The sequence below is a fragment of the Salminus brasiliensis genome, chromosome 21, assembly GCF_030463535.1.
Source record: "Salminus brasiliensis chromosome 21, fSalBra1.hap2, whole genome shotgun sequence".
Taxonomy (NCBI): domain Eukaryota; kingdom Metazoa; phylum Chordata; class Actinopteri; order Characiformes; family Bryconidae; genus Salminus; species Salminus brasiliensis.
The window spans coordinates 13,639,060-13,661,501 of record NC_132898.1 but is presented as its reverse complement, the minus strand read 5'-3'; the positions used below and the strand labels follow the sequence as shown (position 1 = coordinate 13,661,501).

Genomic DNA, 22,442 nt, shown 5'->3' with positions numbered 1-22,442 from the left:
CTGTAAGGCAAGGATGTTTGGTAACCATCATCCTCATCATCTAATGTGTCTTCATTTTCAGATGGTCCCAACCCCTCACACAGGTCAACATTTTCCACAGAAGAACCAGCAGCACTTAGGCCTACAGAGTCTTCATCAGTAGAGACATGATTAAATAGATCTGCACTACTAGAGTCTCCATGTGTTCTGCTTTTGTGAGCATTAAAGGAAGTGTACACATTAGTACTATAGGCACAGCTCTTATATGGACATGTTACCATTTCATGGGTCCTCAAATGCCCTCTTAAATGAGTGAATAGTGTTTTCTCTGAAAAAGGCTGCTTAAACCCACACAAGGGACATGTATACACCACTTGCACTCCTTGTCCCCCTTGACTTGTCCCTTTTGTGTTTTTGTGAATCCTTGAAAGATGAATTTTAAGTGCATTGAATGACCGAAATGTGCAAATACACGAGTTGTAAAGACATGGCAAAGGACAGACTTTTGAATAGTGGTTATGTTGCAAGCGGTAATGACAAAGTAACTTGCCACGAGTATCAGAGAAGGCATCACATAACCTGCATTTCCACTCCATATCTGCCATTATAAACCAACTGACAAAACGACAGGCAAGTGACAAAAAGCTAATACTTGTTGAGGTAGGAGCTCTATATTTCTAAAATTTCTGTTATATTTCTCTCTGCTCTAAATTTGCTTTACAAAATTAGCACTTAATTAACTCATATTATACTTACCTATGCAGTTATGTTTTAGGGGCTGGACACGTTCATCTTTAGTGTACCCTCCTGTTCATGCACACACAAATACAAATCTCTTTGACAATGCAACAAATGTATCAATGTGTACACAGTAGTCAATGTCAGAGAATAATGATTTTGTTTGTAATGATAAAAAAAAATCAAAAGCACCAATGAATTGCATTTACATCTACGTTATCTGCTCTTATCATTAAATCCTTAAGCATGCAAAATAACAAAACATTTCAGAAGCTAACTACATCGACATTAGGCAATTTTAAATGAACACACAGCAAAAACAATTAAAGTTTAGACTCTGCTTTCATGGCCTTTCCACTATCAATCTCTAGCTAAACCTCTCTATTCCACTGCATTTTCTGTTGTCAGTGCAGGAATATCAAACTCACTCAAACTAAATGTGAATATGGGAAATACAAGTTTAAACACACTGTAAAGTACCAAGAAAATAACTATAGTTTAACCAAGTTTAGACATTAACAACTATTATGGGTATTTAGATGTAAAATAACGTTACCTAATTAGCCTAACTTAAGTTAACTTTCTTCTTTAACGTTGGCTAGCTAGCTAGTTAACTAACCTAGGTTAGGTACTAGCTTAGCTTTTACATCTCTTACTTGCAACCTGCACTTTATAGCTGCTGCTCTTCAAGCACATGTAACTTTATTAGCACATGTAACCTTTATTTTCATTTTTTTTTTTTTTAATTGTAAAAAGGAAAGTTTACTTTAATTTTTTTTACTTCAACTTATATTATTATACTTTATTTACTTTGTATATACATATTTTTTATTATTATTTGTTAATTTCTTTTTTGTTATCTTTATCTATTGGTGAATGGAGGGACAGAAAAGTAAGAATTTCATTGTACAGCGTAACTGTCTGTTTCTGCTGTGCATATAACAATAAAACTCTTGAATCTTGAATCTAGCTTAGCTTAGCAAGTTAGCTGTTCCCCATTACGACAAGCCAAGTTACAGGCAAAGTAAACGGACAAACTACCAGTTTTATTTACCTCAAAAACGAACTACAATTAAACTATTTTTAAATATACTCACCAAATTACACTTCCAAGCATGAGAGCAGCAGCCACAGTAAGGAGAATGAAGACCGCTGGGACTTGTGTTGCACTATGAGAGTTCAGCAGGTCAGCAGCGCTCGCGCTCTCTCCCTCCAGGTGCTGTTAACGAGGCGCGCGAGATGGAGTTCAAAAAACGTGCGCGCACTTCAAAATAGCTCCCCTTAATAAAAAAAACATCACTTGCCGCAAATTATGCCAGTGTTTAGAACAAAAACATGTACTTATCCAGAGAAAGAGAGTAAATTAACTGTTTCTTTTTTAAAAACTGCTAATAAACTTATTTTCCCTCACCAACCGCACTGTCCGCCATGTTTGTTCAGAAATCCCAGTATGCTAATTAGACGGCTATAACCAATGGGCATGCAGGAGCGCATTGCGTCAGACGCTCCGTAAATATTAAATGAAAAACAATGAGTTTAGTGATTGTCTTTACTTGAACACATTGAGCTTGTTGAGATTAAAACTTGAATATCGTTCTATGAACTTGAATGTTTTAAGCTGTTTGAACTGTTTTGCAGTTTTGCTTACAAATAGAATAATTTTAATGAGTTCACCACACTGTCAGGGAATACAGTGCAGGGACAGACTGGCCATCTGGCATACCAGGCGTTTTCCCTGTGGGCTGACGTGTTGTTTGGGCCGACAGTCTCAACACTTTTTATGATTTATGTATTGGTCTGACCAGCCAATAAACCAGTAGATCTGTGGGCCGATTGACACTGGGCTGGCCCAGTCACTCCTTTTGCGCTGGTCCTGCCTGTCAGTGCAAGAGTTTCCTAAACACCGGCCCTTAAAACACGCTTCCAAATGCAAATATTTGCAGTTATTCCAAAAGTCTTTTTACTGTTCTACCACAGTGTTGTTGTTTTGTTTACTCTATTTTTTGTTTATTCTGCATTCTAATAATTTTCATCATTTTAACTGTATTTGTGTTTGCAGTTATTCTAAGTGTTTTAGACTGTTCTAAGACAGTGTTGATTTTACTGTATTTATATGTAAAAGTATATTTACATAAATTATTTGATGTGAATATGACGTTGTGTTTTGTTAATTTAATATTAATTATATTGACTGTAGTGGCCACATGGAGCCAAGTAGCCAGCTAAATAACGTAAGCTAGTAGTGGTCTGGCTTTGCTTTTATCACAGTTGCCACTTTATTCTGGGGTGTTATTTCAAATCGTATTGTTACTTGCCGCGAGTTGAGATGAGTGATACGGGAGTTCCCGTCATTCTTACTAGCAGGATTTAATGTGCTCTCTCTTTCTGCTCTCCTTTTTTGTGTCTCTCTTTAGATATGCACTGAGTTTGAAAGGATAGCAGCAGTCAAGCTGAAGAGGCAGTTTTATTGTGTATTGGACATGGCTGCACCATAACTACTCAAACTGTACAGGATGAGAAGGCAAGCATTTGCAGAGAATATGCAGAAGCTTCTTGATGAGCTTGATGAACAGGTGTGTGGCTTAACCTAACTGTACCTGCTTGCTATAGACAAGTAGTTCTTTGGGCTTTGATAGCGAGTGAGACTGCCGTCATGCATATTAAGGAAATGTTAGAAATGTAGTAGAAATGTGTTCTTGTGTGTGTTTGTAGGGTTTTTTTGTTGTTGTTTTTTATTACACAGAGGAAATTGTTATGCCCCAAAACACTGCTGCACTGAAAGGTCTTCCACTATTCTTATGAGAGGTGCATGCAAATACTGTTCTGAGGACCTGCTTGATAAATTTAAATATTTTCTTATTTTAATTATGCAGTCATTCATGTTCTTTATCACAGCTACTGATGAATGTCCAGCTGCTTCTTTGTCTTTTAAAACACTGTTCTGTTCTCTACTTCAGCTTAAATGTTGCTGTGGCTCTAGTTTTACACTCACCCTATTCCCCTACGAATGACCTTGGGTGAATGTAATGAGGCATCTGTTACTGTGCAGTAGAACAACGTAGAACAGGACTCTGTTCAGTTTCACCCCCATAGCAGAGGCAGTGAAACCCCTTGTTCATTTCCTTGATCATTTTCTCCTCTTAATGTGTCTAACAGAGCACTGATGAAGAACAGAAATACACGAGATGTGAAGGTGGCAATCACAACGGTCCTTGAAGATGATTGAGGTGCTTAGTGTTCTCCTCCAGATGTGATTAGCTTCGCTATCTTGCTTAAGGAGAATGTTGTTGTGGAAGGCATCAGTGATCTGCCAAGTGCATTTCTTCTCTCTTTGAGCTTTTTTATGCCCTTTTTAAGGACCCCAAAGAGATGAGATACAGTTTTGAGGGAATCCAAAGTGTCTTTTCAGGGCTTGGAACCAGTTTCTCAGCAAGGGTACTGTCTTTGACAAACAAACTTTTAGTCTCCTGATCTGTTGAGCCAAGACTGTGTTAAAGGCCAAACCACACCACCACATTATTCAGTGTCCACCTTTCAGTGTTTGATGCCTGAGCAGATATTGAAGGGGCAGATGTCAGTGTCCTTTTTCGAAACTGCATTCTTGTCTAGTTGCCCTGACTCTTAAAGCACTTCCACATGTCTGTAAATATGGGCCTGCTTTCTCACAAAAATATTGTTTGTAGCTGTTGGGAATGTAAAATATGGCCCAATTAATAAATTAATAAAAACCATTGCTCTTTAAAATGAACAATAGGACAGTCTGCCAATATTAACGTTTATGCTAAAAAATTAAAGAAGTATATTAAACACTGATTACAGATACAAGTAAAATCAACCTTACTTTAGATGCAGTTGGATTGTTTTGAAGTTTTCTTTATGGGAAAAAAAACACTTTGTGTGTTTAAGATGGTGGTAATTTGAAGTTTCTGCAGATTGAGTTTCATGAGGATGATTGGGCTATAAATACCTGGGGGTGTGCAACAGGATGATTGGCTAAAAAGAGTGATTGCATTTAGGTGTTTTGAAGGCCATGGTGTGAAGCATAAAGTAAAATTTGCAGGTGTATGGAAGCAGATGGTTGTACAAGTCTACCAGCAGTGGTTAAATCCCAGTCAACAGGAAATTCTCGCTATTGTTGAGCACAAGCGAGCAAAGGTCCCCTCAGAGCGTTCTTCCAGAAGTGGGTTTTAAAGGGCCTGCGTTGACTTTAAGAAGCAATTCTTGTCTGGAAGCAAAGTGATTTTCAGTCACGAGCTGTGATAAATGCTGGCGGTCCCTGTCAGAGAATTTCCTGGGACTGGGATTTTTACCACTGCTGGTAGACCATTCGCAGATGATCATTAAATAAAATGAACAATGCAGGAAGCAGTATCACCATCTTAATGTAGTGTTCAGTGTGGCTTCATGTACTTTTTTCATTTTGTAAAGTCATAACCACATGATTGTGGATTCTCGTTGCTGTGAGTTAGCTCTGTTACAGCCTCTGTCCAGTTTGAGTTGTCAGGTTTTGATTTTGCTCTCTGGTTCTGTCCATTAGATTGCTGTTCCCCCGGTTTTGCTTTGCTTTGTTGTGTCTGTTTACTTTTGCCCAGGTTACATTAAAGTCTTGCATCGTCCATCCCTGCAAGTGTTTTCTTGTGTTCAGTGCCACGTCTGACCAGGCCTGACAGTAACTAATAAATGATATATTATTATTATTGTTGTTGTTGTTGTTGTTGTTGTTATTATTATTGAAAACATCTGTATCATGAAAACATTACATCTGTAATACATGAAGGAAATTATTATTGAGGTTGTCATTATTTATTAACAACAATAATAATAATGGTAATATTTACATACTTAATGTGCTAAAATGTGTTAAGATGAGATAATTAGCCTTGTTAATAAGTGAGGAAATGATAGTTGGCTTCTTCTTCTCAGTCTGTGACTGGAGCTGCTGCTGCAGATATGATATCTGACCTGTAGGTGGCGCTACTGTGTCACTTTCCATCCTGATTCTGTGTAATTTCTGTGAAACTGGACTGAATTGTCTACTTATGTCTCTTTATCCTGAACTGTCTCAGTTTTGTTGTGCTAATAACCACAGTATGAGGAGGTCTGGAAAAAATGACCTTAACGTGGTTTCAGACTGACCTAAAGTGACCTTCACCTTTACAAGTTCCATAATAAGTGTAAACAGTCCTCATTTCCCAACGAGAATCCAGATCCAGATCAAAAGATAAGGAGTTAAAACACACTGACTTCCTAAAACATTTTTAAAACTTCATTAACATAAAGGAAAACACGAGAAAAAGACAAATATATAGAATTTGATCTGAAATATGATAAATGACAAAAAAAAAGTTTTAAAATCTAGATTTTAGAAACTATAAACTGAAACTCCATGGCAGCATTTGAAGATCATTAATATGCAAAGCTATGGGCTGTTTAATTTAGAGGATCAACTCCAGCATATATTAAATATAACGGCAGTTTTAAAATGCAGTTTATTAGTTCTTATCTCCTGGTCTCCGGAACCCTCACCTCACTTGACTTTGGAGAAGCAATCTGCCTGCACCCTCCCACGAGCCTTTGCAAGGTCTAGGCCACAGAGACCAGCTACAGGTTGTTTCTTTAGTTCCAGTGCATTTAAACATACACTTCAAGTGAGGAGTCTACAGATTTATCAATTCTTCTGTTTATACACAGTCATTCTCCCTTTTCATGAATGTCATGAACTGAACTACATCCAGTTTTTTCACATATTTTTTTGTTTTGATTTTTGTTTGATGTTTGATTGTTTTGATTGTTTTGTTTTTTTGTCATGTCACCTTCCCTCAGCGTCGATTTCCAAGTATTTTAAAAGCTAACTTTAAAGGTTTTCCAAAGTCATCGGTTAATAGATGCTCTAAATTCAGTTCAGGATGAGAAGATTACATAGAGGATATAACAAACGCAAGATAAGGGGTGAAGATAAATGTATTTATATTTACAATATATATGTTTCAAAATAATTCTCGTGAGTATTCCATCAGAAACCTCTAATCAGCATTAGTGAGCAGTTCAGGGTTTTTTTGACTACATGTCCTGGCATACAAAAAGACTAAATCTATAACCACTAGACTACTATAATAACACACAAAGAATGATTTAAAGTAACAGCAAATATTACATGTATTTTTATTAATATTATAATATTATTGTAAGTGGAAAATAAGGGATTAAAGACTGCACACACTGCTTTCAGATTATAGAAGAGTATTTATAATATATAAGCTTTAACAGCCCCAGTTTCTTTAAAGCAGGAAAGTACAAGCAGTTGGCGTCATCACTCAGCTATATGTTCAAAGTGTCAACAAGTATTAAATAATAGGAAAAGGGAGTGATATTGGAAAATAGGCAAAAAACTAAATTGATCAAAGGAAAAAAAGCCTTTAAAAATGTATATGTTTACGTAAGTTTATTTATAAAACACTTTTAACAATGCATGTCATCACAAAGCAGTTTTACAGAGATCTGGGTATAAATACCTAGAATAAAACTCAGGAATAAAAACCTTAGCTCCTTCAGAGCTAAAAGTTTCAAATGTGGCGTGTCAGCGTCATTGCGGGCAGCCAAGGCGGCGCTAGGCTCGCACCTTAGGCTGTGTTGTCAACGTAGGATGGAGTCAGGATGACTGTTTACCAGCCGTTGCCATTGACTCTTCAGATGGTCATATCATCTGATAACATGCACCTTAAAATCCCAACAATGAAAATGTCACTCAGGTCATTTGAAGTAAGAGAACTGTACAGAATACACAGATTATTGATTTGTTACAGACTTATTCTACAACAGACTGAATTCTACACAATTCTACACAATGACAAAGTGAAGGCAGGGTTTTAAACATTTGTAGTATTTAAAAAAAATAAATAATAATAATGTAAAATCTCATATGTACACAAGTTGAAGAAAAAAAAAACCCTGAGAGGAACAAAGACTCAAAAGGGTAACACATCCTCCTCTGCTCAACACCTGATAGCACAACACGACAGAACAAGAATAAAAATCAACAAAAGAAACACCAGTGAATTTTAAGAGCTGCAAATGTGACATCAAGCCATAAATGATGAAAATGTGATTGTAACGTGAAAGTGTGCAGGTGTGCAACAGTCATATGCACAGCTATGCAGTTAGGCGAAAATTACTTAATATGAAGACGCAGAGCAGGACAGCATATCAGTGGATATAGAGAGAGGGGGAGAGCGAGGGATTGGGAGTATAAGTAGACTGGTGTGCAGTCTGTAAAAGAAGTAGATTTGAAAGACAATAATAATCAGAACCTGTAATCAGAGCAGTACAGAACAGTGGTAATATGAATACTGGCTACAGCAGCATGATTAGAATACTAAAAGTGTGTCCAGAACAGCAACAGGATGTTTATTCCAGAGTTGGAGGCTCTTCCCCCAGAGTTGCTTCTTCTGAAGTGGGAAACTGAACGTCCAGAATCCTGAAAAAGAAATGTACATTACCGGTTGTAGGGTTTAAGAAGTTCTCCAAGATGCTGTGGGGACAAACAAAACAATCGAGAGACTCAAGTCAGAAGGAGTATTTTTATAATCAATGTATAGTTGTCAAGCATTAAGCTTCAGAACCCAAAGTTTGGGTTGTGCATAGAACTGAACCATAAATTGTGGTAATGCCACCACCACGACCAGTCCCGCCTCAGCAACTGTAAAAGATTAAACCTTGGGCAGTCAATGCATTCAGAATTAAACAGCGATAGGCACTGTGAATTCTCACCAAGGACGTGACAAACTGAGCCACAGAAATGGCACCAAGTTTGCCATTAAATAGGCTCCTGAACGTCATCAACAATCACAGTGATGGTCACAATGTGTTACGATTTTCAAACATGCAAAGAAATCCTTGGTCACTGTAAGTATGATGTTTCCACATTACATGCTATAGTAGGGGGAATGACAGTAGAGTAGTAGAGAGTGTAACCATAAAATCTGGCGAGCGATGCCTGGCTGATTTGATCCCCATATAGAACAGTAAAAGATATTTGTTCAGATAATGGTCCACAGTCCACTGCCAGGGATTTTCAGTCATTGCTCGGGAAGAAGGGCATAAGGTGCAAGACCTTGGCACCTAACTTGCCACAAAAAAATGACACAGCAGAGAGAAACTGGAGAACCCTATGATTAAAAACAGTATAGATGAATCTGAAACATACAAAGTCTGATCCGTTGTTAAGGGTTACTGTCGAGTAAGTGGAGGCAGATTACAAGGAGACATTTTCTGCAACTGCCAATGTTACACCATTAGACACTCTGATGCAGATGACAGCAAAGTACGACCTTCAGCTCCAGCAGATGGACGTTACAACAGCTTACTTGAATGCTTTGATTAATTGTGAGATCTGTATGAAGCAACCAGAGAGATTTAAGGGAAAATCTAACACAGGTGAAAAGGTTGTCTGTAAACGGAATAAGTCACTGTATGCTCTCAAACAGTCTGGAAGAACCTGGAACAATTTAGAGTCTCAATACATCACCTGGTCCTATAGATCAAGTGTGCAAAAGAGGTTTGTAGATACACTCTGGTGAGAGCTATCCAGCTCCTGTTTTTCAATTGTTCCAATAGACAAAGTATGAAGGAACCATTAAAAGAACTGGTGGATGTTTGTATGCCTTGTTGTGTTTTCAGTGGGTTTGTGGTGCAGTAAACAAAATAACACTTAGTGGATGGTTCTCTCTGCATTCATTTCTTTTTCATTTCAAGACTACTTACAAAGCTGTAACCGTTACAACCTAGTCTACTATCCAGAGACAGGGAAAGAAATTTCACAAGCCAAAAAAATCTAATTCAAAATCAAATTCAGACTGACCAGGTAATGGCAGCTGATTATTTCATAGGGAGAGATGTGTACCCCCCCCCCCCCCCCCCCCCCTGCTAGCAGCTGACCATTTTATTTCACCACAGAAGAGGTTCAGGAGTTTTAACCTAATGCTCAGGGATGGTGCTTGAACAGAGGGAGACAGACCTAGTACACGTCATCCAAAGAGAGATAGTAAAGCACCTCAGTATTTAGCTGACTGTCACATATTAAAGACCAGATAATCACAGATACTGATTTCTGTTAGCGGGTCTGTAATGTACCACAGAGCTTTAAAAGAGACAAGGAGTTAAACAAAATCAGTTTTGGGTTGATGCAGATGACAGCACAGTATAACCTTCAGCTCCACCAGATAGACGTTACAACAGTGTGCTTGCGTAGATTAATGGAATAATGGGATTTGAAGAAAAATCAAACAGAGGTGAAAAGGTTTTCTGTAAACTGAATAAGTCACTGTATGCTCTCGACAGATACTTCTCTAGGGTTTATATATTTATATATAGATTACATATTTAACAGCCCACATTCAATGCAGGTGCTGCTTGTACTCTGAAAGCCAAACCTTTTGAACATGAGAGTATTTGGATCAGTATACTAGACTTACAAACATGACAGATAGAAGCAAGACTGAAAATGAGAAGGTGAATCTTTGTAGGGAAATTTCTTACAGAGTTGTTACAGAACACCAAACCCAGACTGACCAGGTAATGGCAGCTAATTATTTCCATGGGGAGAGGTGTGTACCCCCTGATGTTCAAACTGATGCTCAAGATGGCATTTAACAGAAACATGATCAAGATGAAAATGGCTTTACACAGAACCCAGCTGACCATCGTGTCTACAACAAACACCCTGAAAACAGGAGGATAATACTGATCGTCTGGTTTGAAGATCTCATCAATGCTGCCAGTGACAATTACTTACTCATGAAGGTGAAAAAGAGGTCAACAACATTCAAGATAAAGGATCTAGGAAAACTGAACTATTTTCTAGATACTGAGTTGGATCAAAGTCAGGGAGCAGTAAAGAGGAGTCAAAAGAAGTACACATCAAAAGTACTAGAACAATTTGGAATGTCTGCCAAGGTCAAGCCCATGTGAATAAAAGTCACAGTGTAACAAGTAACGATTCTGTTGATCCTACAAGATCTCACAAAGCAGCAGGTAGACTGACTTATGTGAAGAGAAAAGGGGGGGGGGGGGGGCATTAGAAAGCAAGAAAGCTTAGTAATGTGGCTAAATTCAGGCCTCACTGTAATAAAGACCCTTATTCAAGGAACTTAATAAAACTTAAACTCATTGCAAGTTTTTCCATGGTTCCATTTTTTTAATATATATTCAGAAGTTCTGTGTAGGTTTTACTCTTTACAGTTAACTTGATCCTCAGATGGATATTGGTAGAATCATGCGTGAAACTGTCTTTAGAAAGAAGGACATCTGAAGAAGTACAAACACCTCAGTGAGAACTATCCAACTCCTCTGTGTCTATTGGTACAATTCAAAAACAAAGTATGAAAGAACCATTAAAAGAACTGGTGGATGTTTGTATGTTTTGTTGTGTTTTCAGTGGGTTTGTGGTGCAGTAAACAAAATAACACTCAGTGGATGATTCTCTCTGCATTCCTTTCTTTTTAGTTTCAAGACTACTTACAAAACCGTAACCGTTACAACATGTACAAGACCTGATCCAAGTTGGACCATCAGTATATTGTCACAGTTCATTTGTCTCAGACAAGTACAACACTGGACTGCAGTCAAGCATGTAATGAGGTACTGTGGTGGAAGTTGAGAAACAACACAACCCTGTCTTGTATTGCAGTGAGTAGTAACTTTATTCGAGCAACAGAATATAGTCGCTGCTTAACAAGTAAGCATGGCTTTCTTATATACATGGGAAATGAGGAAGTTGAGGCCGGTCGCAGCAGGCTTTAGTTCTTCTTAGCGGTTTCCAGTGCACAAAAGCATCTGATCACCTTGGTGATCCAACGAACTTCACTCATAAATATTGCACTTATAACCCCTGCAAGTGTACATACACAGACTTTTTCTACCATATAAGGGCATAAACTTAAGCTTGATGATGACTCACAGAGTACATGTGTTCTATACATGTGCCATAGTCTTTTATACTGCATATGAGAGGAACAGAAATTGATTACAATACATTGAAATATTCTGCATACTACTAGATTAAGAATCACACACATAAAGTAATATGGTTTCCTGTAACTGTACTTAAGGGCTTCAACTGATCATGGACTGTGTTACCAGAAGAGTGGAGAGAAACTGAAACTTGAGGCACACAGTGATGCAGATTCAGCATCAAATACAGGAGACAGATAAAGCACAACAGGCTCCAGTTTTAGTCCAACTAAAGATGGTCCTCTTACTCTCTGCTTGGTCTAAATGTAAAGGAAAATACAATGCACTGGCTGTTACCACTTAGGAAAGCTTGTACGTCACACAGCTACTAAATGCCATAAACAGTGATCACCAATATGCACCTGTGAAAATACCTGAAGACAACCAAGAAGCAAATCACTCTTTCCATGAACCCTGTATGGTGACAAAGCTGAAGACTTGTCCACATTAGACATCACTTCAGTCGATCAGCGCTCCAGGAGTGTAAAATAACTGAACTCTGTACCACAGCAGATATGGTGGCAGATGTTATGACAATACCTGCAACTAAGCTGAAGCTGGAGAAAGTTAAGAGCTTTGTGTTTGGGATGTAAACGGATGAGTGTTGTGCTGTGGAATGCCATGTACAGTGTGAGAGCAAGTGGGGCTCGAATCAACCGATGGGTTACACGCTAACCATTTTACACAGCAATTTACCCAAAGAACTCTTCACAACAGGGCCTTAAACAGCTGTTTAAAACCACCTCCATATGACATGTTGATAGGGAGAAAGCCTAACCTAGACTCAAAGTGTTAAAAGGGAATCTTTGTAGGGAACGACAAGAACAGTCCATCATACCTAGTCTACTATCCAGACACAGAGAAAGTTCTTAAACACACACTGGTGAAATGTCTTACAGAGTGTTTTACAGAACACCAAACCCACCCCACAAATCTATCAATTCTGCCAAAAAACTAATTTAATTTAATTTTTTTTGGGCCTCTGGCCCCTTTAGAAGTTTAGACTATTTAGGACTCAGATTGCAGCCTCTGTGGGGTCATTAACAATTAACAATTCCTGCCACATTATACCCTGATGTACGTGTCCAAGCTGGTGGAGCACTGCTTCATCTCGTCTTGTTCATACGTCCACCCTTCATCCTCCTCTCTTTTTATGCCACCATTCTGCTCTTTAGGCTCATAGAAGGCCACATACGACTCCCCCTGCTGTCCAAGCGTGTGTGTAACACTCAGGCTGGAGGTGTAGAAGCTGTCTTCATGGGTTGTTTTGGCCAAGTGGTTGCTGTGATAACAGGGGAAGGGTGTGAGGTAGAGGTAGCACAGTACAAGAATGACGCTGAGCACGCAGCAACCCAGTGTGGTGTAGGCTGTGTTCAGGCTGTCGCCAAAACCTTGAGTGGAGTTATGGACCCTTACCATTACCACCACTGTCTCATTCATATCCTCACCCTCCACTAAACACCTGTACTCCCCTGAATCCTCCACCCGCAGCGGCCCCACCTGCAGCTGCCCATCTGGCAATGGCTGCACAATGCTGTTGTTGGCCAGCGGGGGCGCTATCCAGTTCTTTGTTGCACCCCTGTAGCGCGTATCACAGTCCAGGATGAGGATCTGGTTTAGAAAACCCTCCTGTTCCCGAACTCGGACTGCACTGCAGTTCAGTTGCAGGTGGAGCTGCAGGATGCTGGCTTTGGCTCCACCCGCAGGTGACCATGGCTGCACACATACAAGACTGTCTGGGAATTCGGAAACTGGGCGTAGATCTCGCTGCTGCCAGCCAATCAGGACGCTGTACAGATCGCAGCTGCAGACCAATGGGTTGCCGTGAAAGTAGATGCTGTCCTTCAGCCAGGTAGGAAGTACCTGCAGCTCAGCTAGGGGCAGGGCTCTGATTCGATTCGATGAGACATCCAGTAACCGGAGCTTGTCCAGACGGTTCCGATCCTTGAGCAGCTCCAGAGGGAAGCGGCTGAGCCGATTCTGGCTCAGGTAAAGCTTCTGCAGGCTCAGCAGCCCGGAAAACGCCATCCGGTCAATCTGACCGATCCAGTTGTTGTAGAGCATCAAAATCTCCAGGTGTGACAGTGGCTCAAAGACAAACTCATCCAGGTGCGTTAAAACATTTGAGGACAGGTCCAGGTGCCTCAGTCTCCTCACTAGCACAAACGCATCCGGGGACAGGAAGTGTAGGCTGTTGTGGCTCAGCAGGAGTGTGTGCAGACTGCGGAGCCGCACTGCAGTCCAGTCCGAGCGCAAGCGGCTGATACTGTTGAAGCTGAGGTCCAGCAGGGCAACGTAGCGGGGCAGCGGCATGGGAGGACTTGATAGGTTCCTCTGGGGGCAGCTGATAATGTCACTGGCGCAGATGCAGGGGCCCTGACAGATGGACGCTGCTGCCAGACTAACGGACAACAGAACAATGAGCACCACCCTCGCGCAGGCATACGCCCTACAGTGTCCAGCAGGGGGCAGCATGTAAGGTGTTCGTCTTCTTGCCCCAGCACTGTCTACTGACTCGCACATCTGTAACAGCGGAAAGCAGAAGGACAGGTGCACTATGAATTACTAGTATCCACAGTGAATTATCCTGTGTGTTCCATACAGAATAATATCCTCATTTTATCCACATTATTATTAATATTATAACATTATGACCACATTTCCCATCATGCCCTGTGTCATTCTGGTAGTGAAGTAGGCTAATCAGCTAACTGCTGCTCTGAGTTAATGATTGATCGTTAATCAGCTGTAATTACTGATCATGTTCATAGCTGAGTTCAGCGTAACATATTTAATGCAAATTTGGCCATCCCGGCACTCAGCTAGAGACGTTGTGCTGTTCTGTTAGCATACGCTGCGTAATGTGCTTTGCTCTGTGGTTCCACTCTGATCAAATAAATAATAAATACTCTGTGACAGCCTAGAACGATCAGCGGCGAGTTCAGGCTGAGGTTCCACTGAAAGCAGCTGGGAAAGGTTCCCAATTTCAGTTAAACGGAACTGAGTGTAACCACATGGTGGCGCTGCCCCTGCGGAGTGCAGCAGTCCTCTACATTCCTCTCTGTTACAGAAACAGCACGCTCTATAAGGCAAAGAGTCATCATGGTTCCATTCAGAACCATTGGCTTTACTACATAACCCTTGGAGAACCATCTGTTTTCACTAAAGGCTGTTCTACATCAGAGGAACAGTTGAAGTTCATTTTCCAACAGGAGAGAAGAAAGCACACACACACACACACACACACACTAATTATTAAATAGAGAAAAGTCTTACCTTGGGTTCACTATGTTTAATCCTTTCACAGTTTAGGTGTGTAAGCCCACAGTCTGGATTTAGAGCCGAGTGTGTTTTTTACACACCTGTGAAGTAAGGTAAGACTCTGAGGGTGTGTTTATTCCAGCTCACATCACACACCACCACCACTCACACCAGCCCTGAAGTGTGTGTGTGTGTGTGTGTGTGTGTGTGTGTGTCTTAGAGAGAGACTGGTGTTGGCATAAATTATTAATAAGACATTCTATCACTTAATGAAGCCGCCCCGCCTCCCGCTGAGTATCAGGGTATGTGTGTGGTTTTGCTCCTAGTTTGTGTGTGTATGTATATTCAAATACATACTTACACACATGCAAACTATATATATATATATATATATATATATATATATATATATATATATATATATATATATATATATATTTGATTATACAGTGCCCTGTAACAATCCCAAAATACGAGAGATCTGTTCCTTTTTGTATATAACAAGCAGATTATAAGTAGATAATATGCTGATAGTAATTCTAAAGTCATTTGAAGCATTGATGTCTCCAGCTGAAACTGCTTAAGCTCTGGACAGAAGAGAGCTTGTAATGAAGAGATTTTGAGATTGTGACCATTTATCTGATCATTTCTACCACTGTACTACATTACTGGAAGAGAGCCTGTGACTATATATTAATGTGACAGCAATATTGAAATTAATGATTATTTTTATTGTAACATTAGTAGTTTTCATTACTGAATAGTTCTTCTTAATGTACCGTTAAATTTAAAGCAATGACCTCTGGCTTTTGCTTCTGAGAAAATGAAATGTGTGAATTTTACAGCATGAACAGTGAGATTGTTAGAAATCAAAACTGTGATCAGGGACCAACAGTCCAACAGATGTGCTGTAGAGTATTTTACTGTTCAAAGACATTGCCCCATTATGGCTGTAAGCTCACAGAAGCCGGTCTGAGAAAAGGGGTGGGTCTAATCAAATGAGTATGCATGTCTGTATCTGCCGTTGGTCTCTACTGCGCAGACTCTGGTTGCAAATTGAACAACATGGCAGGTGATTTTGGCTTCATTTCTATAGAATGAAAGGAAACAGAACCACGGCGTCCATGTTTTCTACCGTCATTGGTTGGACATAAGATTCTGTTCGGCTACAAAAGCTGTTTTCACCACCTTTGTAGGGGACAGGGAACCCAGCCGTGGTGGAGCCACCCCCATATGACTCCACTCCCATACAACTCCACTCAGTGGTAAAATACAAAGTAATGTTCCCATGTTATAATTTCTTATATATATATATGCATCCGTCTGTGTGTGTGTGTGGGGGGGGGGGGGTGAGTGAGAGAGAGAGAGAAAGACAGACAGAAAAAGCAGATTCCTGCTTCCTAGCTCCAATCACTGCCAGTGCAAATTCAATGGTTTCCACGGTAACCACCAAAAATAGCATCCACTCAAGGGCAAGACACACACACACATTCTGATGTGTGTTCGAGTTTGTTTATAAATGCTGATCAGACACAGTGAATGTGTGTGTGTTCAGCAGACGGAAGGTGTTGTCACCGTGGCAACAGTGTTTCTGAGTGTGATTGGCTGACTGCCTTTATCACTCTGCTTCACTCCTTTTATACAGAACCGAGAGGCAGAGAAAGCCTACAGAACCGCAGGGTTCTAATCTGCCACTCGTCTCGGCTTTAAGGGGGACAATACAGACATGCTGGAATTACCCCGACATGGACGTGATGAGGGGTCCAAACCGAGTCGAGCAGCAGACAGCATCAGATATCGATCCAAGAGCACAGCGACACAGCAGAACCCACACAGACCTGACTGGTTATGGATCAGTGAAGTAGGTAAACTCTTGTGTTTAGAGTCCGTCGGGGTGGAGAGCTGCAGATCAGGACACTAAAGGGAACATAACGAGGGCAAGTCAACGAGGGCATCTGAAACACAGCGCTGAAGCAGACCTAGACAGGCACTAGGACCCAAAGGAGCCAGCAGTTCAGAGTGTACATCTCTATACATCACTGCAGTCACTGTGTGTCTGTGTGTGTGAGAGAGAGAGAGACAGACAGAGACAAGAGGAGGACAGAATGTTCTGTGGATACCTCTCTCCATCCTCCACTCACCGGCTTCATCACCACAGTGTGTAGAGAAAGACAGACAGAGAGAGAGAGAGAGAGAGCGCCTCTGTGCTGCTTCCATGCTGACTGCCTCTGAAGAAGACGATGATGATGATGATGATGATGCAGATGTGTTGAGACCAGCTAACAAGAAGCACCATACAGCAGGTGTGTGTGTGTGTGTGTATATGTTGAAGATACACTCATTCTCAAAATTAGTATTAACATCAGTGCTGAATCAGAGGGGGGGCAGGGCTAGAAACAGTGATACCATGCATGCTCATGAGCTTCACAACAGAAACCCAACTGAAGCCGATGATAGCAGACACGGTTCTGTCTGAATCCGTCTGTAACCAACTCAGTTTTGTCTAAACCCGACTGGAACCCCACATGGTTCTGTCTAAACCTGACTGTAGCCCAACATGGTTTTGTCTGAACCCAACTCTACCCTGACAAGGTTCTGTCTAAGCCCGACTGTAGCCAACACTGTCTGAACCCAACTGGAGCCATATACGCTTCTGACTGAACCTGACTGTAGCCTGACATGGTTCTGTGTGAACCCAATTAGAGCACACACGGTTCTGTCTAAATCCAGCTGTAGCAAAACGGCTCTGTCTGAACCCGGCTGTAGCCAAAACGGTTCTGTCTAAACTGAATTGTAGCCAGACATGGTTCTATCTAAACCCGATGATAGCAGACATGGTTTTGTCTGATCCCGACTGTAGCCATCACAGTTCCATCTTAACCCGACTGGAGCCGACACAGTTCTGTCTATATCCAACTGTACCCCGACTGTACCCAGACCCTGTCTGAACCTGATAATAGCAGACACGGTTCCATCTAAACCCAACTGTAGCCTGACAATGGTTCTGACTGAACCCAGCTGTTGGCTAACATAGTTCCGTCTGAATCCAAATGTAGCCTGACATGGTTCTGTGTGAACCCAATTATAGCATACCCAGACAGTGTTCTGTCTGAACCCGACTGAAGCTGCCACTGAACCTCAATGTTTGATGGGAAAAATTTCTAATGCTTGGAGTCTGATCCGCTGTCCTCTATTCTCTCCTCAGGAAATTCATGCAGTAACAGTATTATGATGGTGAAGAAGATTACCTCACTCTAGGCCCTTGGGAAATGGGCTCATGAAGAACACCATCTTCCCCACCTCAGCTCCTCCCGTACTTCTATGGATTCCCAGAGGAACTCCTCCCAAATGCCGTTATGGCTGGCCAACGAGTCACTCTCTGAGGAACCTGAAGGGGGCGCTGTGTCCCAGTTGTTTGCGCTGGTGGTCATGCTGCTGATGGATGCACTAGCTGTGGCGGGAAATGCAGCAGTCATGCTGGTGATAGCCAGGGCTCCACAGCTGCATAAGTTTGTGTTTGTGTTCCACCTGTGCCTGGTGGACCTGTTGGCGGCGCTGGTGCTGATGCCCCTGGGCATGATGGGGATAATGTCTGGATCCAGTCGGAACTTCTTGGGCTCCGAGGCCCTGTGCCGCAGCTACCTGTTCCTAAGTGTGTGCCTGGTCAGCGCTGCTATTTTGTCCATCTGCGCTGTCAACGTGGAGCGCTACTACTACGTCCTTCACCCAATGCGTTACGAAGTCCGCATGACTCTGGGCCTGGTAGGTGGGGTTCTAGGTGGCATCTGGATGAAAGCACTGGTGATGTCTGTGCTGCCACTTCTGGCATGGGTGCTGCAGGGAGGACGGGCTCACATGCTGGATGCTGGAGGGAGTGGGGTCGACGGGGGTGGAGTTAATGTTCCTACCCCTCCTGCTCCCTCACATACACACAGACGATGCTCTCTGCACTGGAGTGGGGGTGAAGCCAACCGGGTGGCATTCATGGTCCTTTTTGCATTGGTCTATTTCCTGTGCCCGCTGCTGTTGATATTGGTGGTGTACTGTAGCATGTTTAAGGTGGCACGGGTGGCAGCTATGCAGCATGGCCCGATGCCAACCTGGACCGAAACTCTGAGGCGCAGGCGCTCTGAATCCCTCAGCAGCCGCTCCACCATGGTTACAAGCTCCGGATCCGGGTCCAGATCCAGTTCCACCACTGGGACGAGCACCGGTGCACGCGGGACACCCCATCGTCCATTTGGAGGGGGCAAAGCGGCAGCCATTTTGGCAGCTCTAGGTGGGCAGTTCCTGTTTTGCTGGCTGCCTTACTTCTCCTTCCACCTGTATTCGGCACTAGCATCCTTACAGCCTGCCTCTCATGCACCCCTGGAAGACGTGGTCACCTGGATCGGTTATCTGTGCTTCACTTCAAACCCGTTCTTCTACGGCTGCCTGAACCGGCAAATCCGCCAGGAGCTCAGTAAGCACCTCCCATTCCTGTTCCGCCCGCTGGCCGGGGACGAGCAGGAGCGCTTGCCTAGCCGGGATGGATCCATACAAGAGAATTTTATGCAGTTCCTGCAGGGCACCGGCTGCAACGGGGAGAATCCAGACTCCCGCAATGCCTCCAGCCCCAAGTCCTCTCCCCTCAGACCCGGCCTGCCGTTACCCCAGTCCCAGCCGATCCCGATTGACTTCCGCATCCCGGGACAAATTGCAGAAGAGACCTCTGAATTTCTGGAGCAGCAACAGATAAAGAACAATCTCAACATTCCGGACAGCTAGAACTGGGGCTATGGATCCGGTCCAGGATTTCCTTCCACTCTCAATTAAAGTGATAGTATGGCAGCGGTTCCCAGGTTTCCCACAGCTTACCCCAAAAGCCGTTAATCATCCAAAACATTTTTCGATTCCATATTTTTGCTTTTGCTTCTTTACATTTATTCTGGAGCTACAAGGCTAGCATAGCTAATAAGTAATGGAAGCTAATAGCACACCAATTAGCATGGAGCTAACTGTAAACGGTAGCTAATGTTTAGTAATCTTAATTATTCAATGTATGACAGACTCACTGCTATCTAGAACATAGATACAATTTATATATAATGATGTAAACATGCAGTTAGCACCATGCTAAATGGTGGGATGTGAGATGTGGGATGGTGGGCTCTTCTATTACTTGTTAGCTACATTGTTAGCTACATTAGCCTCGTAGCTCCAGTGCTACTAGAAAACTATAGAAGCAGACCTGACTTTGGACTATATCTGAGGTAACCTGGGGAAATCTGGTTTTAGCTAAACTATCACTTTCATTGGTTAATGTTTTGTGAACCTGCTGACCTGATTTAGTTTTATGAGTCAGTAAAAAGGTGCTGGCCGGCTGACCGCCATTTGTATTATTTTTTCAATGGGTTTGTTTGAAGACGAGAGAGGTGGAGAGTTGCTGTGATTTTGGGTGTTTTAAACTTTTTTGCTGGAACAAAAGTCTTTCTACAGCAGTTCAACGTTCCGTAGATGTGAGCTGTAACTAATTCTGTATTTGTATGAGTTTAGTTTATGTTAATGGTGTTGTTCTCAGGGTGGCAGGCAGGGAGCGCCGAAATCAACATTACAGTTTAACCCAGTGGGTAAAACTCAGTGTATTTATTTATTTATTCATTTCCTGTTTCCATTTCATGCTCCGGACTGTAAGAAATGAATACTTGCAACTGCAACTGAGTTGCGTGTGTGTGTGTGTGTGTGTGTGTGTATGTGTGTGAGAGAGAGAGAGAGTGTGAGTATATATCTATGAGTGTGTCCACACACTCATATTCCCACACACATAGATGTACATTGTGATAAGCTTTGACCCTTTGCCCTGTATGAATAATGTGTGTGTGTGTGTGTGTGTGTTCAGTACAAGGTGAGACAGAGAGTCGCAATTAAAAAGTTTTCCTTTATGACATCTTGATCCTTTCCTTCTCTCTCTCTCTCTGTGTGTGTGTGTGTGTGCGCGTGTGTGTGTGTGTGAGTGTGTGTGTGCGTGTGTGTAAATTTCCGCTCCTAAAACAAATTCAGGTTTTAGTGATTCACTGCTGGTTCCTTTAGGGGGAGACACCGTACAGTAAATGTTCTTGTTAAATTATAAGCAAAATCAGACAATCATTATATATATATATATATATGTGTGTGTGTGTGTGCATGTGACCGCAGCCTCTCTCATCTACACACTCCAGCAGCTCTGGGATCTTGGTTACCATGGAAACCATGAGTGGCGACATTTCACAGGTGAAGGAAGAGTTTATTTATAGAGTCTACATACACAACCCCACTCTCATCCACTATCTCTCTCTTTCCCTCTCTCGTCCACCACCTCTCTTTCCCACTCTTATGCACTATCTCTCTTTCCCTCCCATCCTCTAAGTCTCTTTACCTCTCTCATCCACCCTTTCCCTCTCTTACCCACTATCTCTCTTTCCCTCTCTCGCCCACCCTTTTCCTCTCTCACCCAGTATCTCTCTTTGCCTTTCACCCACTCTTTCCTTCTCACCCACCCACTCTCTTTCATTCACCCTCTTTTCCCTCTCTTTCTTGCCCTATCTGTTCTCTCTCACTCTTACCCTCCCAGTATAGGAAGTAATGCGGTTATAGTGGTACAGTGATGGTGTGCAGTAACCCTGTAACTGTGTACTGTGAGCGCAAGAACAGAAGAGACTGGTTTTCTACTTACCCATTATTTATTTCTTTTTAAGAGCAGAACTTTACCGATGTAGAAATTTACCAGGATGAACTAATAAGTGTTTATTTTTAAAAATGTATTTTATAACACATTACAATAATCCTTCAGATACGTTAGAACAAACAGACTCAGGATATACTATATAATGTGAAATATTCAGATGTGACAAAATAAAACACATCGGCTGAATAAATTTAGTTGGAATACCGCTGTGTCTTTTTTTCGCAGCTGACAAAAACACAATGTCTTCAAGAGCCAAAGATCCTTGTCATGCGAACAGCAGCGATTGGTTTAATGAGTGAAAATGTCTGAACGATCAATTGCATCATAACTAACTGACAACCGAATAAATCTAAATACAAATAACTCCAAATACATCTTGTGTGTAAAAGCCTTTACATCTGCATTTATGCGTACTGTGTAAATAATAAATAATAATAATAATAATAACTACATAAAATAACCACATTTAAAACAGCAGAAATTACAGCAATGTTTGTTTACAAGGACCTTCTTTTTTATATACAATTAGTATTAAAGACCTTTCTGTTAAATATACCGTAACTCCGTAAAACCACACCACTCAACAGCTTCTACATTCCCAGTTTATAAGCACCTGATTCTTCTTGTCTCAACAGGCTCCTAATAGGGTTAATAATTGTAGACTAAATCTTAGTTCCACAATAATGTGATCAATTTGAATCCAAACACAAACACATCCCTGCTAACTTCCTCTCAGCATCAGTGACACCTGGTG

The 22,442-nt window shown here is 41.6% G+C and overlaps 2 protein-coding genes across 4 annotated transcripts; one reads left to right on the top strand and one right to left on the bottom strand.

Annotated features, from left to right (window-relative positions):
- Positions 1 to 7,883: 7,883 nt before the first annotated feature.
- LOC140542601 (amphoterin-induced protein 1-like) lies at positions 7,884 to 16,897 on the bottom strand. 3 transcript variants are annotated; one of them, XM_072665377.1, is made up of 3 exons: positions 16,725 to 16,897; positions 15,001 to 15,086; positions 11,404 to 14,247 (listed from the first exon to the last, which is right to left on the bottom strand). In XM_072665377.1, exon 3 carries the CDS (start codon positions 14,245 to 14,247, stop codon positions 12,790 to 12,792), a length of 1,458 nt encoding a protein of 485 aa, XP_072521478.1. In that variant the 5' UTR covers positions 15,001 to 15,086; positions 16,725 to 16,897; the 3' UTR covers positions 11,404 to 12,789. The 3 variants fall into 3 exon arrangements, 2 of the variants coding, with proteins under 2 accessions (XP_072521478.1, XP_072521479.1); XR_011978147.1 differs by lacking the exons at positions 11,404 to 14,247; positions 15,001 to 15,086 and adding an exon at positions 7,884 to 8,191; XM_072665378.1 differs by lacking the exon at positions 15,001 to 15,086.
- Positions 16,528 to 21,882, top strand: LOC140542603 (G-protein coupled receptor 61-like). Its single transcript, XM_072665379.1, has 2 exons — positions 16,528 to 17,288; positions 18,191 to 21,882. The coding sequence occupies exon 2, from the start codon at positions 18,307 to 18,309 to the stop codon at positions 19,750 to 19,752; it is 1,446 nt and encodes a 481-aa protein (XP_072521480.1). The 5' UTR covers positions 16,528 to 17,288; positions 18,191 to 18,306; the 3' UTR covers positions 19,753 to 21,882.
- Positions 21,883 to 22,442: the final 560 nt, after the last annotated feature.

Coding starts and splice junctions, on each gene's coding strand:
- LOC140542601 (XM_072665377.1), bottom strand. CDS start 14,247: ATGTGCGAGTCAGTAGACAGTGCTGGGGCAAGAAGACGAACACCTTAC.
- LOC140542603 (XM_072665379.1), top strand. CDS start 18,307: ATGGATTCCCAGAGGAACTCCTCCCAAATGCCGTTATGGCTGGCCAAC.